This window comes from Anabrus simplex, chromosome 7 (assembly GCF_040414725.1).
Source record: "Anabrus simplex isolate iqAnaSimp1 chromosome 7, ASM4041472v1, whole genome shotgun sequence".
In the NCBI taxonomy this organism is placed as follows: domain Eukaryota; kingdom Metazoa; phylum Arthropoda; class Insecta; order Orthoptera; family Tettigoniidae; genus Anabrus; species Anabrus simplex.
In genome coordinates, this window is record NC_090271.1 from 168,324,418 (window position 1) to 168,341,949 (window position 17,532).

At 36.9% G+C, this 17,532-nt stretch overlaps 1 protein-coding gene across 1 annotated transcript in view; it reads left to right on the plus strand.

The window, feature by feature from the left end:
* Nucleotides 1-17,532, plus strand: part of LOC136877006 (aminopeptidase N) — a 167,100-nt gene that overhangs the window by 56,075 nt on the left and 93,493 nt on the right. The window contains exons 5-6 of the mRNA XM_067150794.2: nt 819-1,130; nt 5,195-5,378. Of these exons, the coding sequence (XP_067006895.2) occupies nt 819-1,130; nt 5,195-5,378 (496 nt within the window). The remainder of the gene's footprint in view (nt 1-818; nt 1,131-5,194; nt 5,379-17,532) is intronic.

The window sequence follows — 17,532 nt, forward strand, 5'->3', positions numbered from 1 at the left end:
ACATACTTGGTTTAAAACTGTCCTGGACTGTAAATTACTCCCTCAGATGTCTTTCTCCTCTTGGCACAGCGTAGGCCTACTACAAAGTAAATATATTCCAGCAGTGAAATGGTAGTCCAAAAAAACTTTGAAGCTAATTTTGCCTGACAGCATGAAATAAAGGAGCATGGGCTTACCATATGTATGTCAAACTGCTACCCTTTAAATAAGGCATTTATTTTTTTTGCTAGTGGCTTTACGTCGCACCGACACAGATAGGGCTTATGGCGACGATGGGATAGGAAAGGCCTAGGAGTTGGAAGGAAGCAGCCATGGCCTTAATTAAGGTACAGCCCCAGCATTTGCCTGGTGTCAAAATGGGACCCCACGGAAAACCATCTTCTGGGCTACCGTCAGTGGGATTCGGACCCACTACCTCCCGGATGCAAGCTCACAGCCGCGCGCCTCTAACCGCACGACCAACTCGCCCATTAAATAAGGTGTTTAGAGCTTTAAAAATTACTTTAGGGAAAATCTGATAACAGGATTTGAAAGAGGAAGAATTGGTGGATTTTTTTCTTTGGCCTTAAAATTGAAAATTTGCTTTTTTGGGTCAGAAATTGCAACATTTCAGTCACGACTTCTGTAAAGTAATTACTGATTAATTATTGATTTATTATTTTCAATTGTAATTGAGTAAAATATTTTTCAGGTAACTGTAATTCAGCCCAATTACTTTTTCTTGTACTCTTCCCATCACTGGATATAACCAGCGCTTGCTGGTTTTGTAGTAATCCATCAGGATCACATCTGAGATGTCTATATATCTTATGTTCAAGGAAGGAGTTACCTGGCTGGGTTTGGAGCCACTTTGAAGAGTCTGTGCCCATGTCCACATATTTGGTAGCATTTGCTGTTACAGACTTCATTCAAGTGAGGTCTGAGAAGTTGAGCAACTTCTCTATATGGGTTCCAGCAGGGATGGAACAACAGATACAGCCATTAGCCAACTTGGGACCTGATGTGATTGCAGCAATGGAAGAGTTCACTGGTGTAAAATACCAACTGCCTAAGCTCGACAATATCCTCATTCCGCATTCTTCTTCAAGTTTCTATAGTGGACTGGAGAATTGGGGACTCATTACCTATATGTAAGATTTTACCTCATCTGAACTAAACAAAATATAGTGAGAACTTCTGTTTCTAAAGTATGCCTACTCTAGGAACTGGTTTGTAAGTAATTCAAGGGAAATTCTTGAACCACAGTAGGACTTCAATTATTCAGTATGATTGGGGATTGGTGTGTTCTGTATATGCAGAATTATGAATAATTTGGTAAAAGCTAAACATCAGCCTAGCAATATGTTACAGTGTTGTGAAATTACAGTAATAATGAGAGTCAAGCACAGATACAAAGTTTAAATTGAAGAACTGTTTTTCTTTATGCCCAAAATAGTAGAGCTTCCAACACCAAACAATTATGATACAGTAACTGTTTCCCTAAAACACCTTTATTCAACCATTCAATAACCTATTTTATCTTTCATTAATAACCAGGTGTTTGTGTTTTGTTGACTTTTTCACTCACAATCCACAACAGCAGCAGAATCTTACATCAGAATGCTGTTCAGACTTGAGGTGCTGAACTAGTGCAACAAATTGGTAATTTGGCAATGACTCACACTACAGTTCTGACAGGAAATAGGGGACGTGGAATTGTGGAAGAGAGTGCAAAGGTCATTGAGCTGCCGTAAAAATCGAGCTGGATATTTGGCATTGAGATAATTGGAGTTCTTCTGTACTTTTAACTTAGAACTACTGATCACTTTCTGTTTTAAAAAATAATCAATAATCTTTTTAGTAAATGATAAAATCTTACAAGCAGTTTACTGTACAAATATTTAATATGCATTCTCAACTTTGACACTATAATGGACCTTTCCTTTTTCATTAGGATATCTTTTTACTAATACGTCTGAGTGTTATGGAAGGTGTTACTCATATGGTTAGTCATGCTACAATAGCACTGTCTGGCCCAGTGAGGAAAGCAATGACAAAATACCTCACTCTTCATCTTGCCTATTATGCCTCATTTTGGTACTGCCATTGGTTTTTGTGGTTTTCCTATAACTGTATAGCCTTTGGTGGTGCTATTTGAGGATCCAACTGGCCTCTGGGCTGTTGATCTAACAGACAGGCTTCTTTTTAGTGGAAAATTTTAATAACAGTACTTAATTCCAAGGAAACTGTTTATTGTCACAAAAGTAAATGCATAATAGAACAAGACCAGTCACAGTATCTGCTTTTGATTTTGAGAGTTATCCTCCATTTCCCAAATAAATTTCACTTTTTCTTCTAGAGACATACATTTTCTGTTACTCATGAGCTGGCCATGCAGTCTAGGAATAGCAAGTTTGCCTCTTACTCAGAGGCCGCAAATTTAATTCCTGAATTTGAGGACTAAATCGAGGTCCACTCAGCCTACCTAAGAATAACTGAGCCAATATCTGGCTGTGAGGTAGTGACCCTGGTCTATAAAGCCAAGAATAATGGCCAAGAGGATTCATTGTGCTGACCCTGTGTCACCTCATAATCTACAGGACTTAGGGCTGAGCAGCGGTCGCTTGGAAGGCCAAGGCTTGTCAAGGCTATAGCATCATGCAGGGAAGGGGTTACTCATGGCTACTATAGACATAATGATTATGTAATGTATGTATCATGCAGGCCTACTGTAGTAAGAAGTCACTACTCAACATTTGTCTCTCCCTTTGAATATAGCAACACTAGTGCTATAGTCTGACTTGTATCCTCTCTTTGAGCTAGTTCCACCTTGCCACACAGTAACACACTTGCTGTGTTCCGGAGGTAAGAATGGAATAATAATACATATAACTGGGCCTTGAGATCAACAATATGTAATAGTGAATACATCCCTCCACATAGGGTTAGCATCATGAAAGGCATCTGGCAGTAAAACTGGGCAAAGTCCACTTGTCTGACATAGTTCACACTCTTGACCCCATCATGGTGTGGGAAAAACAGAGGAAGAAGAGAATGATTTGCTTTACTTTAGGGCATAAGGACATCTTTAGTCATCAGCTCCTGGTATCTGTTTATATCTTTGGTCTAAATATGACTGGCATGGAAAATTTAATGGAACTAGCCAAGAAATATTTAATTAAGAATGGCACAGTTCTTGAAATAAAGCTTACAAAATCCCTTCCACTTTTGACTGAGACTATAACAAAACTATGGAAGTTTACATTTAGGGTTTAATCTTCTTTAGTGAAAAGATCTGTTGGCTGAAGGAGCTGGTCTCACAGAAGACAATAGGTTCAATGTATCTTTGTAGTGTTTTAGACAGGGTTTTTTAGGCAGCTGAATGAAGAGATATGTCTTTGTAGTTATTCACATCTGATTTATTGACTTTTTTATGGAGAGGATGTATGAGCTGATTTCCACTTCTTAGCATTGTTTCTGAATCATATATATTATGAATAGCATGAATGAGTACTTCCATTTTGGCAATAAAATTGGGACCAGCCATTTTCAGAAGTTTGGCATCTATGGGATCCTTGGTTGATGTCTTGACGTTGGGGAGAGATGCAATGATTTGGGTGATTTCTTCTCAATTAGGAGGAAGAGAATCAGGTGAAATGAAGGATGGATCAGAAATTGTAATATTTGATGCTAGAGGAAAGCAGTTGTGTAAGGACTAAAAATATTGAGCTAATCACTTACAATTCTTATGATTATGCAGAATAAGATCGTTATTATCATCCTGAAAACATAGTGAGGGGGCTTGGTAGTCAGTAAGTCCAGATTTGAAAGTATGGCAAAAATCATGAGTGTTGTTCCTCCTGAAGGCTTCTTTGATGGGTTTCAACCTGAGCATTTTCAAAAGCAGATATTGTTTTATGGATCACTTTAGTGATCTATCAACATTGGATGAGGAATTCTTCAGTTTTTCTTGCCTCATTCCAGTGATTCCAGGCTTGAGACCATTTTTCGGAGCTTCATAACACCAACGGTGCTTCTCTATTCCCGCTAAATTGATCGTTAGAGTATCAGAATCCTGAACCTTCTTGGAAATGTCTTCCCATTTGTGTGATTCTGGAGACTCAAACTCTTTCTGGTAATCATGAAAGACATTTTGATTTATCATGAGTTTGTTGATCTAACATCTATGTATCTTCTGCATATAGGTCTGTGATTGGACTCCGGTACAAACCACACTCTAACCTCAGTCAGATAATTGTCCAGGTTAATATTAGGCCCTCTAAGCACTTTTACGTTCTGTATCTCACAGAAACTGTGGCAACATGGTCTATCTGATGTTCACTTATCAATTCATTAGGTGACTACTAGGTCATACACTTACGAGGATTCTTTATGAAGTAGGTGGTCATAATTTTAAGGTTCATCTGCTTGCAAGTGTTGATGAAACGTTCCCCATTGTGGCTGGTTCAGGAATGAACTGGATGTTCATCTATGGTGATTTTTTTTTCATAATGAGCCTTCCTAAAATTATGTTATATAATTACATTATATAATTTGAAGAATATTCTTAAAATGTTGGAGCTCAAGTGCTTTTTCTTTTCTGTTGAATTGAGGGAGATAAAATTATTAACACACACACACACACACACTAGTTCCATTAAAAGTTGTGGTTGATGGTTGAGTTCTTCTTGTGTTGACATGATGATTATGATGTATTGTTAATAATTCTTAGTTTAAAAAATTATGGGGCAGGCAGAATATTTGACTTTAAGAGCACAAAAGGAGAAAGATTGTGCCATACTGAATAGTCCCCGAATGAAAAATGAGTGCTTTTAGCAATGTTAAAAGTGGGAAAGTTAGGAGCATCTTGTACTGACAAGTGAAATTGAACTAGTAGAAGACACATCTGAATACTTACTTCCTCATCTGCCCCAGAGAGGTGAGCTCACCTCTGATAATTTAACTTCCCCAGAGCCTCCCTATGCCTGTCTAGAATGCTAAGAATATGTCCTTTAGAATTGTTGTGGAGTATTTCTATGACTACCGAGGACTGCCAGTCAAAATCGGATGAAAGCAGTCCGAAATTTTTGTTAATTTTCATCATCATTACATAATGGACATGAGGATTGGAAAAGAAATAACGAATATAGAAATTAAATTGACTGTCTGACACTTTGTGTGTTACAGCCTTTGGCTATTTTGTTTTGTCTTTCAGAAACAGTGATCTCTCAATAAATAAGATGGAAATTACTTCAGTCAACATACGTAGCACTCTGGAACTTATGGCTCATGAAATAGCTCACATGTGGTTTGGTAACTTGGTCACCCCTGCCTGGTGGAATCACCTTTGGTTGAAGGAAGGCTTTTCTGACTATTACGGATTTCAAACCATTAGCAAGGTATTCTTTATGTATTTTAAAGATCTATCATCATTTATAACTTTCATTTCCGTGTTGACGTTTGACTTGGAATCAGTCAAGGGATGTTCCACCATTCAACACTTTATCTAATGTGTAACATTTATTGAATGAAGACAAATTTCAATTCTCTTGAAATCATCATCAGTTCAAAACAAATAAATAAATCAGAAAGTTATCTGGATTAACATATATTTTACATAAAATTTGCCTTAAAAATACACATAAAATGGTTAACATGAGTAGTATGTCTTAAAAACATGAATTTTAAAGGACTTCCTTTGAGTCTAAGTCACAAATAATTGGAGGGCATATGCACAATATTGAGCAGAGATTTAAAATATTATGTGAAAACTTGAAGTTTGATGATAATGCTTGTCTAACATTGAAGGTCATCAGCCCAGACTTGAAGTTTAGGATGTTATAAAGTTCCTCTGATGTTGTAGATGTAACCATGGATATAAAAACATATGTTAAAAATGTTCATTTTTTCGTAGTCGAATCGTCAAATTAAAAAGAAGTGTGTCAAAATTGACAATCGGTCGGTCTGTCGGTCGGTTGGTGTCACAAAGTGTGAGCTACGTAAAACCAGGATGATCTCAGGGAAGGTCATGCAGTTTCCTCCACTTGATCATCTCATGGCCTGTTGTGCCGCAACTTTTTTCTACCATGATTTTCACATCAGCGGTGGGGGGCTTATGTTAAGGGTCAGGCAGTCAGATGGGAATTAGGAATGCAGGTGGGAATGACTTTCGCATTAGTTACAGCAGGAAGTCATGCTTTCTGCACCAAGATAAACTCAATCTGGCTATTGGTATTGCCATTGGAGTACATGATCAGGTGATTGATCTTTTTCTCGAAAAAGGTATTGATGAGGAGGAGATTGGTAGTTTCAGAGAAGTCAGGGATTCTCCTTCCATCATCATTTCTTGTACTAAAACCATTGTTCCCATCGCAGTTGTATCCATCCATCCCTACATGTCGGAAGTAAGGCTTTTTGCGGATGATGTTATTCTCTATAGAGTGATAAATAAGTTACAAGATTGTGAGCAACTGTAACGTGACCTCGAAAATGTTGTGAGATGGACAGCAGGCAATGGTATGTTGATAAACGGGGTTAAAAGTCAGGTTGTGAGTTTCATAAATAGGAAAAGTCCTCTCAGTTTTAATTACTGCGTTGATGGGGTGAAAGTTCCTTTTGGGGATCATTGTAAGTATCTAGGTGTTCATATAAGGAAAGATCTTCATTGGGGTAATCACATAAATGGGATTGTAAATAAAGGGTACCAATCTCTGCACATGGTTATGAGGGTGTTTAGGGGTTGTAGTAAGGATGTAAAGGAGAGGGCATATAAGTCTCTGGTAAGACCCCAACTAGAGTATGGTTCCAGTGTATGGGACCCTCACCAGGATTACCTGATTCAAGAACTGGAAAAAATCCAAAGAAAAGCAGCTCGATTTGTTCTGAGTGATTTCTGACAAAAGAGTAGCATTACAAAAATGTTGCAATGTTTGGGTTGGGAAGAATTGAGAGAAAGAAGAAGAGCTGCTCGACTAAGTGGTATGTTCCGAGCTGTCAGCGGAGAGATGGCGTGGAATGACATTAGTAGACGAATAAGTTTGAATGGCGTTTATAAAAGTAGGAAAGATCACAATATGAAGATAAAGTTGGAATTCAAGAGGACAAACTGGGGCAAATATTCATTTATAGGAAGGGGAGTTAGGGATTGGAATAACTTACCAAGGGAGATGTTCAATAAATTTCCAATTTCTTTGAAATCATTTTGGAAAAGGCTAGGAAAGCAACAGATAGGAAATCTGCCACCTGGGCGACTGCCCTAAATGCAGATCAGTATTGATTGATTGATGTCCGTTCACATCACAGAAGAGAAGCAGCTCCTCCATGGGACATAATAAAACATGATCAAATGGCTTTGATCTTTCTTCTCTTTATCACAATATTTTTTAGGACCATAAGCAGAGAATATATTCAAATGGTGGTCATCAAGATTAATGACAGTGGACTTGAGGCAATCAGAATATCTGTAACTTCGGCAACTCTTGTATGCAGTTGAGAATTGCTGATGATGGCCTCCCTTCTAGACTTGGTTGTGCCATGGTAAAGGAGTTTATAGCTCTAATGAAAGCTGCAGAATTTCTGAGCGTTCCACCTTGTCTCTTGTATACAGGTGACATCCACTTGACAGCGTTTGAGAATATCTGCTTCCTCTAGTGAGCATCCCTATCTTCAGCATGGTAGTGCATAGTGATTTCTCTCGGACTAACTTATTTAACTGTCTTCATCCATGAGTCAGTAGCCCTTGTCCATTTCTCACATTGTGCAGATGGGGCAAACATGCATCACTTATGTGGAATGCCCTAGAAGTAATAATAAGCTGCAGTGACATCTTCAATCAATCACCAGTGATCTCCATTCAGGACAATCACCCAGGTGGAAGATTCCCTATCTGTAGTTTTCCTAGTCTTTTATTAAATAACTGCAAAGAACTGGGAAATTTATCGAACATCTCCCTTGGTAAATTATTCCAATCCCTAACTTGTCTTCCTATAAATGAATCTATGCCCCAATTTGTACTCTTGAATTCCAACTTTATCTTCATATTGTGATCTTTCCTACTTTTCAAAACACCACTCAATCTTATTCATCTACTAATGTCATTCCGTGCCATTCTCCACTGACAGCTGGGAAGATACCACTTATTAAAAGTTATAAATCTCATTGTTAGGTCTATATTGAGCAGCGTATACCTGTCTGAAAGAATTTTTTTTTTTTAGAGTCCACCTTTACATTATGTTTTTCATTGATTTACATACATATTTTTACATTATTGTTGTGTCTTAAGCAGGACATGCTTCGCCTAATTTTTTAGGCATGTTCAGCCATTGTTCCTACTATCTGAGATCAAAATAGCAAGGATCTTGGGTTTTATTTAATAATGAAATACAGTACTTAAAATAGTTAAGCTGACATGAATTATTTTAACTAAATTTTTTTTTAATGTGTATTACATGTTCTGTAGAAACAGACAGAGCAATTTTATGCAAGCTAAATGTTTTTTATATATAGTACATATAAAGACAATCCACTAGTCATAACAATTCACATCAGCTGGATGATTGTACAGAACACATAAAACACATTTTAAAAAGATTTTAGTTAAAATAATTCATGTCAGCTTAACCATTTTAAGTATTTCATTATTAAATAAAATCCAGGATCCTGACTAATTTGATCTTAGGTAGTAGGAACAGCGGCTGAAAATGCCTAAAAGTTAGGCGAAGTGTGTCCCGCTTAAGGCACAACAATAATATAAAAATATGTATATAAATCAATAAAAAACATAATGTATTGAAAAGGTGGACTCTCAAAAAGATAATTCTTTTAGACAGATACCACATAGTCGAGCAGCTCGTCTCCTTTCTCCCAGGACTTTCCAGCCCTAGGTTTGCAAGATTTTTGTAACGATACTCTTTTGTCGGAAATCACCCAGAACAAAACAAGTTGCTTTTCTTTTGATTTTTTCCAGTTCTCAAATCGAGTAATCCACGTGAGGGTCTCATACTCTGGAACCATACTCTAATTGTGATCTTATCAGAGACTTATATGCCCTCTCCTTTACATCCTTACTACAACCCCTAAATACCCTCATAAGCCCAGAACAAATCGAGCTGCTTTTCTTTGGATATTTTCCAGTTCTCAAATCAAGTAATCCAGGTGGGGGCCCCACACACTGGAACCATACTCTAATTGTGGTCTTATCAGAGACTCATATGCACTCTCCTTTACATCCTTATCACCATCATCATCATCATCATCATCCTAAACCATCTCCAGTTTCCTGGGTGTGGTATATGAGCCTCTTCCATCTCATCCTGTCCTTATACCATTCTTTCTCCACCAACTTGTCCCAATCATGACCTCTCAGCAGTACATCGCTCTTAACTAAATCTATCCATTTCCTTCGTGGCCTTCCCACGGGTCGTCTTCCTTCTACCTTTCTGTCAAATTCCTTCCTTGCAGTTCTGTTTACTGGCATCCTCTTCATGTGACCAAACCACTTCAGTCTTGATATCTGAATCTTATTGAGGAGAGAATCATCTATTCCTACTTCTTCCCTAATTTTCTCATTCCTAATCTTGTCTTTCTTGGTTTTCTGGATCATAGTGCGTAGGAATTTCATTTCAGCTGCCTACATCCTTACTACAACCCCTAAATAGTCTCATAACCATGTGAAAAAATCTGTAATCTTTATTTACAATCCTGTTTATATGATCACCCCAGTGAAGACCTTTCCTTATATTATTAACACTTAGGTACTTACAGTGATCTCCATGAGGAACTTTCGTCCCATCAACACAGTAATTAAAACTGAGAGAACATTTCCTCATTGTGAAACTAATAACCTTACTTTTCACCCTGTTTACCATCATACCATTGCCTGCTTCCATTGCACAATATTGTCAAGTCCTTTTGTAGTCGCTCACAATCTTGTAACTTATTTATTACTCTATAAAGTATAGCATCACATGCAAAAAGCCTCATATCTGACTACAGTTCTTTTCTCATATATTTTATATATATAAGAAAATATAAAGTCCAATAATACTGCCTTGAGGAATTTCCCTCTTAATGCTTACAGAATCAGATAATAGCTTCACCCACTCTAATACTCTGAGTTCTGCTTTCTAGAAATATAGCCACCCATTCAGTTACTCTTTTGTCTAGTACAATTGCACTAATTTTTGCCAGTAGCCTCCCACAAATTACCCTATCAAATGCCTTAGACAGGTCAGTTACAACACAGTCAATTTGACCTCCTGAATCTGAAATATCTGCTATATCCTGCAAGAAACCTACAAGCTGAGCTTCAGAGGAATAACATTTCCTAAACCTGAATTGCCTTCTTTCAAATCAGTTTGTAATTTTGCATATGTGTCTAATATAATAAAAAAGAATGCCTTCCCAAAGCTTACATGCAGCACACATGAAGCTGACTTGCCTGTAATTGGCTTTATGTTTATCACCTTTTCCTTTATATACAGTGGTACTTTAGCAACTGGCCATTCACTTGGTATAGCTCCTTCATGCAAACAGTAATCTAATATCTCAGTTATGGTACTATATTCCAATCTATAGCCTTTAGTATATTTCCAGAAATCTTATTAATTCCAGCTGCTTTCTTAGCTTTCAACTTTTGTATCTTACTGTAAATATTTTTGTTATCATAGGTGAATTTCAATACTTTGTTAATGTTAGATACCTCATTTACCTGGACATTATCCTTGGCAAAAACAATCCTTACTTACTGTGACTGAATACTTCTGCCTTCTGTAAATTCTCATATATACTGTAACTACCCTTGATCCATTTGGTTGCAATGGGGATAAACTGACAGGCCTGTCACCCCAGCCTGATATCGGGCAGTTGCACCTAATGCCAGCATAAAATGAGGCTGCCACTAATACTGACAACAGACACCTTTGTTAGCTGCTCTTCTGAAGAAGAGCACTACCTCTAGAGATATTTCAGTAGCATCTCCCTTAATGTAGACCCACTCCCATCCTATGAAGGCTCTTCAGTCCAAAGCCATTGGCTTTTGCAGGAAATCAGGTCATTTTCATGCTGTCTGATACTTGCAACAGGGTCCCTGGCTGTGTGGTTTACTTTATACTATGGTAAGTTGCACCCTGCCAGACACATGTAGCATGATTCTACGCATTAATATTACCTCTTTATTGCTGGTTTGTCATCATTTTTGAAGCTATGTATGTACACACTACTATCTGTGCACTTTTTAGTGATAGATTTACACCCTAGCGCTGAAGTGGTCGACTTCGGTTATCTTCGAGATTCGTATTGGCAACCTTTGAAACACAAACTAAGAATCGCTTATCATCGCTGTGCGACATCTGGCGTACACTTTAAGTACTCGTACTGTTGTTGTTTACACAGCAAAGCCAAACTATAGAATTCATGCTAGGAACACGTTTCGCAACGGGAAATGTTATATAGTATTATATATTGTGTGTGTGACACAGTTGTTTGCTTAAAATAATAAAGGTTTATAAAATTCATATCGATCGATCATATTATCGATTCAATTCAGATTTCATTTCCATTCAGTTGGCAGTATTAACGGAACCCTTCTTACTTCTCCAACGAGTACAAAAATCTATCACTAAAAAGTGCACATACTATAAAGAACTTGGTATCTGCTGACAAGGGAGATCAAACTGTAAAACAGGGTTGGCTGATTCACACAGTATATTTAAAGAGAGTTTTAATCATTGAGAATGGTGGCTCTTCTTCAATTCAGTATGGATCTCGTGATGTACTTGCTAGGTCTGCATAATGAAGTCCTTTTAAAGCAAGGAATTCAGAACCCATATATTAAGCTACTGCATTACATTTATTCTAATATATATTCATCTATCTGACTTCAAGATAGTACAAAATTCAAAACTGAGAAAGGTGTTCGGCAAAACAGCAGGAGCACTGTGTGATAAATCTTTTGCTAGCAGTTGAACCTTGCACAAACACATACAGGTTTTTGCCACTGATGAGATGATGAAGGAAGTTAGCAGTTGACCTCCTGTGGGTGGGGGCAGTAGAATAACACCCATGGTATACCCTGCCTGTCATAAGAGGTGACTAAAAGAGGCGCCAGGATCTCTCAACTTGGGAGCGTGGGTTGGTGAACACGGGGACCTCGGCTGAGTTCTGGCATTATCTGAAAATCCCTACTGCAGTATAAAAACTCATTGAAAAATTGCGTTTCATTTACCTCAGAAACTCTTTGTAAACCACATTTGTAGTATTGCCTTTTGGGGCTAAGATGACCCAGGCTACTGGCAGATCTATCTCTGGAACATGTGACATAGAACTCTGTATGTGAGAACAGTCCTCTCCAAAGTAAATTAATTTATCTCTTTATTTTTAAAGGAGATTCCAAATACGAATTTTTACATCTGTAACATGTTAAGTTTTTGAGATATACTCATTTTAAATATTCACCCCATTTTCACTTCTTTTAACCCCATTAGTGGATTTCTTGAAAACAAAAAAAAAATATGCTTGTTTCTTTATTTTAAAGGAGATTCCAAATACAAATTTTTACATCTGTGACATGTTAAGTTTTTGAGATCTGCTCATTTTAAAAATTCCCCCCTTTTTTCACTTCTTTTCATCTCCCTTAAATGGTTTTTCCAAAAACACATACATGTTTCTTTATTTTTAAAGGAGATTCTATGTACCAATTTTCACGTCTGTAACATCTTCAGTTTTTGAGATAAAAGTATCCTCATAAAAAGGATTCAAACCCCCTTTTCACTTATTTTTACCCACCTTAAGTGAATTTTCTGAAAACAAAAAAATATGTGTTTCTTTATTTTTAAAGGAGATTTCAAATACCAATCTTCAAATCTTTCAACTGTTCAGTTTTTGAGATATAGATATACTCATTTTAAAATTTCACCTCCCTCATCATCCCCTTAGCGATGGAATATCCAAAAATCCTTCCTATATTTCTTCATTTCTTTATGTCCAATAGTTTTGGCTCAGCGACAATGAATCAGTCAGTCAGTCAGTCAGTTAGTCAGCCAGGACATGTTATTTATTAATTTATTTTATTTTATATATAGACTAGCGGCTTTGCTCGCGTGGATTTCCTAATTTGATTAAAGTAATCGTTCATCGGTACTGTACTAAGACATTATCTGTAAAACCCTAAAGTATAAAAATTCACTGAAAAAATTGTGTTTCATTTACCCCACAAACTCTTTATAAACGTTTGCGTTAATACCTTTTGGGCCTAAGATGACCATGCATCATAAAACTGTACACGTGAGAAACAGCCTTCTCTCAAGTTGGAAAATAAACCTGTTTCATTATTTTTAAAGGATATTAAAAATACCTATTTCCACGTCTGTAACATCTTCAGTTTTTGAGATATAAGTATCCCCATACAAAGAATTCAACTCCTTCAACTCTTCCCTCACCCCCACCAAAGGGGATTTTCCAAAAACAAAAAATACATGTATTTTTATTTCTAAAGGAGATTCCAAACACCAGTTTCATGTCTGTGACATCTTCAGTTTTTGAGGTACAAGTATCCTCACAAAAAAATTCAACTTTTTTTTCACTGCTTTTCACCCCTGTTAAGTGCCTTTTTAAAAACAAAAACAAAATACATGTTCCTGTATTTTTAAAGGACTTTCCAAATACCAAGTTTCATATCTGTAACACGTTAAATTTTAGACATATACTGTAGATATACCGGTACTCATTTAAAAAATCACCCGATTTTTCAATTCTTTACAGCCCCTTAAGTTGATTTTTCAAAAACAAAGAAAATATGTGTTTCTTTATTTTTAAAAGAGATTCTAAATACCAGTTTTCATGTCTGTAACATCTTCAATTTTTGAAATATAAATATCCTCATAAAAATAATTCAACTTCACTTTTTTCCAGCCCACTCCCCTCTTAAGTGGACTTTCCGAAAACTAAATATATGTGTTTCTTTATCTTTAAAGGAGGTTCAAAATACCACCTTCCATGTCTGTAACATCTTCAGTTTTTGAGACATACATATCCTCATAAACAGAATTCAACTCCTTTACTTGTTTTCAACCCTCCTCTTCTCTCTTAAGTCAGTTTTCCCAAAATAAAAAAATATGCATTTATTTATTTTTAAAGAAGATTCCAAATACCAATTTTCATGTCTGTAATATCTTTTAGGTCTTTTAGATATAAGTATCCTTGCAAATAATTCAACTAAGTTTTCAATTCTTTCACCCTCCTGAAGTGGATTTTTCAAAGACAAAAGAAGGCTTACTTCTTTATTTTTTAAAGAGATTCCAAATACCAAATTTCACATCTGTAACATCTTTATTTTTTGAAATATAAGTGTTCCCATAAAAAGAATTAAATTTTTTCACTTCCTTGTACCCTTCCCATTCAGTGAATTTTTTTAAAATAAAAAATATGTGTTTCTTTATTTATAAGGGAGCCTCCAAATGCCAGTTATCATGACTGTAACATCTTCAGTTTTTGAGATAAATGTATCCTTACAAAAGTAATCCAACTCCTTTCTTTTGGGATGGGGGGAGTGAGGCAAGTTAACTTCCCCCATAAATGTGTGTTTCTTATTTTTAAAAGAGATTCCAAATACCAATTTTTATGTCTGTAACATCTTCAGTCATTTTAGAAATTATTCTCATACAAATAATTCAACTACCGGTACTTTATCAATTCTTTCATACCCTTAAGTGGATTTTCCAAAAACAAAAGAGTATGTATTACTTTATTTTTAAAGGAGATTCCAAATACCAGTTTTCAGGTCTGTAACATCTTCAGTTTTTGAAATATAAGTATCCTCATAAAAATAACTCAACTTCTTCAGTTCTTTTCACCCCGCTCCCCCTTAAGTGGACTTTCCGAAAACAAAATATATGTGTTTCTTTATCTTTAAAAGAAGTTCAAAATACTAATGTTCACATCTGCAACATCTTTAGTTTTTGATATATAAGTATCCTCACACAAAGAATTCAACTAATATTTCAATTCTTTCACCCACCCCCCAGTGGATTTTCCGAAAACAAAAAATACGTATTTATTTATTTTTAAAGGAGACTCCAAATACCAATTTTCATGTCTGTAACATCTTCAGAAACATCTGTAACATCTTGAGATTTATCAGTATCCTAATAGAAAGGACACAACCCCCTTTTCAGTCCTTTTTATGCCCCCTTAGCTGGCTTTTCTGAAAACAAGAAGATAGATGGTCCTTTATTTTTAAAAGATTAAAAATACCAATTTTTACATATGTAACATGTTAAGTTTTTAGATATACTGTAGATATGCTCATTTTAAAAATTCACCCCCTTTTTCAGTTCCCCTTAAATGGATTTTCTGAAAACAAATTATCTGTGTTTCTTCACTTTTACAGGAGATTCCAAATACCAATTTTCACATGTAACATTTCTGATATACTGTAGATATAAGCTTTTTAAAAATTCACCCCCTTTGTAATGCCTGTTCAGCCCCCATTCATTGGATTTTCCAAAAACAAAAAATATGTGTTTCTTTAATTTTAAAGGAGATTCCAAATGCCAATTTTCACTTCTTTAAACTGTTAAGTTTTTGAGATACAGGTACATTCGTTTTAAAAATTCATCCTCATTTTCATCCTTTTAGCGACAGAATATATAAGAATCCTTCTTTAGTGAGCACCTATACTATCACCAAAATTTCATTATTTTATGTCCAGTGGTTTTGGCTTGGCGATGATGAATCAGTCAGTCAGTCAGTCAGGACATGTTATTTTATATACAGCATGATTCAGCTGCCCCTTCTAATGTAGTTTTATGCAACCCACAATAATTAAGGCCACGGCCGCTTCCTTCCAACTCCTAGGCCTTTCCTATCCCATCGTCGCCATAAGACCTATCTGTGTCGGTGCGACGTAAAGCCCCTAGCAAAAAAAAAAACACTGGAAGACATGCGTGTGCCTTCTAGATCATATGAAACACTAAATTGATATTGTGACCACAGTAAACCTCATGCTATAAGTTGCCAAGTGTGCCGTATGGAACCGTAATGTAGTTGGTAGAGGCGTGGTGGAGCGGGCTTGCATGTCAGGTGGGACGTTTTTGAAATATTTGTTTAATATGTACCGCATGCAATGTAAGTTCAATACCTGCTTTCATGCAAATTCTGTGTGAATGAATGTGCTTGTAGCTCTAAGAAGGGCCGATTAGTTAACAGGCCGGATACAACAGACCGGAAATAGTAGGAACACAACTGCCCCAACAATGTTTTATCGCAGTAAATGCTTGATGTGATGACACATGTATGCACATTCAGTCCCGGTGTCCAATAGATTGTCTTGCGCGTGAAGCATTTCAGTTGAAATTGCTCGGCAGGCGTCCGTGATGAGTTGCCGGAGCTGGTCGGGGTTTTCCAATGCTTAAGTGTAAATGATGTTCTTCAAATGTCCCTACAAGAAGAAGTCTAACGGCATTAAATCTGGTGGTTGGGTGAGCCAAGAAGCAGGGCCTCCTCGTCCTATCCATTTCCCTAGCAGCTCCTAGTTTAGATGGTTACGAACAGGCAAAGTTGGATGTAGTGGAGCTTCATCCTGTTGCAACCACATTGTCAAACGATCGTGTAAGGGCACATCCTCTAGCAGCAGTGGGAGTTTCTGGCGCAGAAAGTGCAGGTAGCATGGGCCTGTCCAATGGCTCTCAGAGAAATAAGGTCCAATCAGGCGATCCCCCAAAATTCCACACCAAACATTCACTCCCCATCGTACTTGATGGTCCGCCTCTCACACCCAGTGAGGATTGTTCAGACTCCAATAGTGCAGTTGTGGCAATTGACGTTCCCATTATTGTAGAAGTACGATTCGTCCGAGAACAAGATATGCAATACGAATCCTGCATCACTGTCCAGCTTGCCTAATAGCCACCAACAGAACTCCATTCGAACTTCGAAATCCCGCCCATGAAGCTCTTGGTGTAGCTCAAGATGGTATGCATGAAATTTATGTTTATGCAGTATTCTCCAGATGGACGGCTGGCTGGTGTTCACCTGTCATGCAATTGCCCTTGTACTGATGTGCGGATTATTAAGAGCTGCCTCCAGAATGGCCTCTTCTGTTTCACCCGATGTAACAGGCCTATTGTGGACTGGTGGCTGGTTGGAAATCATGCCCGTTGTCCTTAGGCGTCTTTCAACACATATAAATTATGCACAGGAGAGTTTACCACCTATTCAATACTTAGTTGTATTTACAATGTTCTTTACATTATACGGGACTAGTTTCAACCCTACTCGGGGTCATCATCAGCCATTTTAAACATACACAATATTTGGCGAAATCCTAAAACGTGTTTTAAGCAGTAAGTATCTTATGAATATAAAGTTTACAAAATGAAGTGTGGTTGAATTAGGCAAGGGCTATGGCGCTCAAAATGTTCCAAATGAAAATGAAATATTAAGTGTGATGTAGGTGAGTAATAATTAATACAAGTACACTAAACATGCTGAAAAGTCTGGAATAAAAGTACAAATGAGGTGCTCTGTGTTGTTAAAAATTTTGGTATGATTATAGTC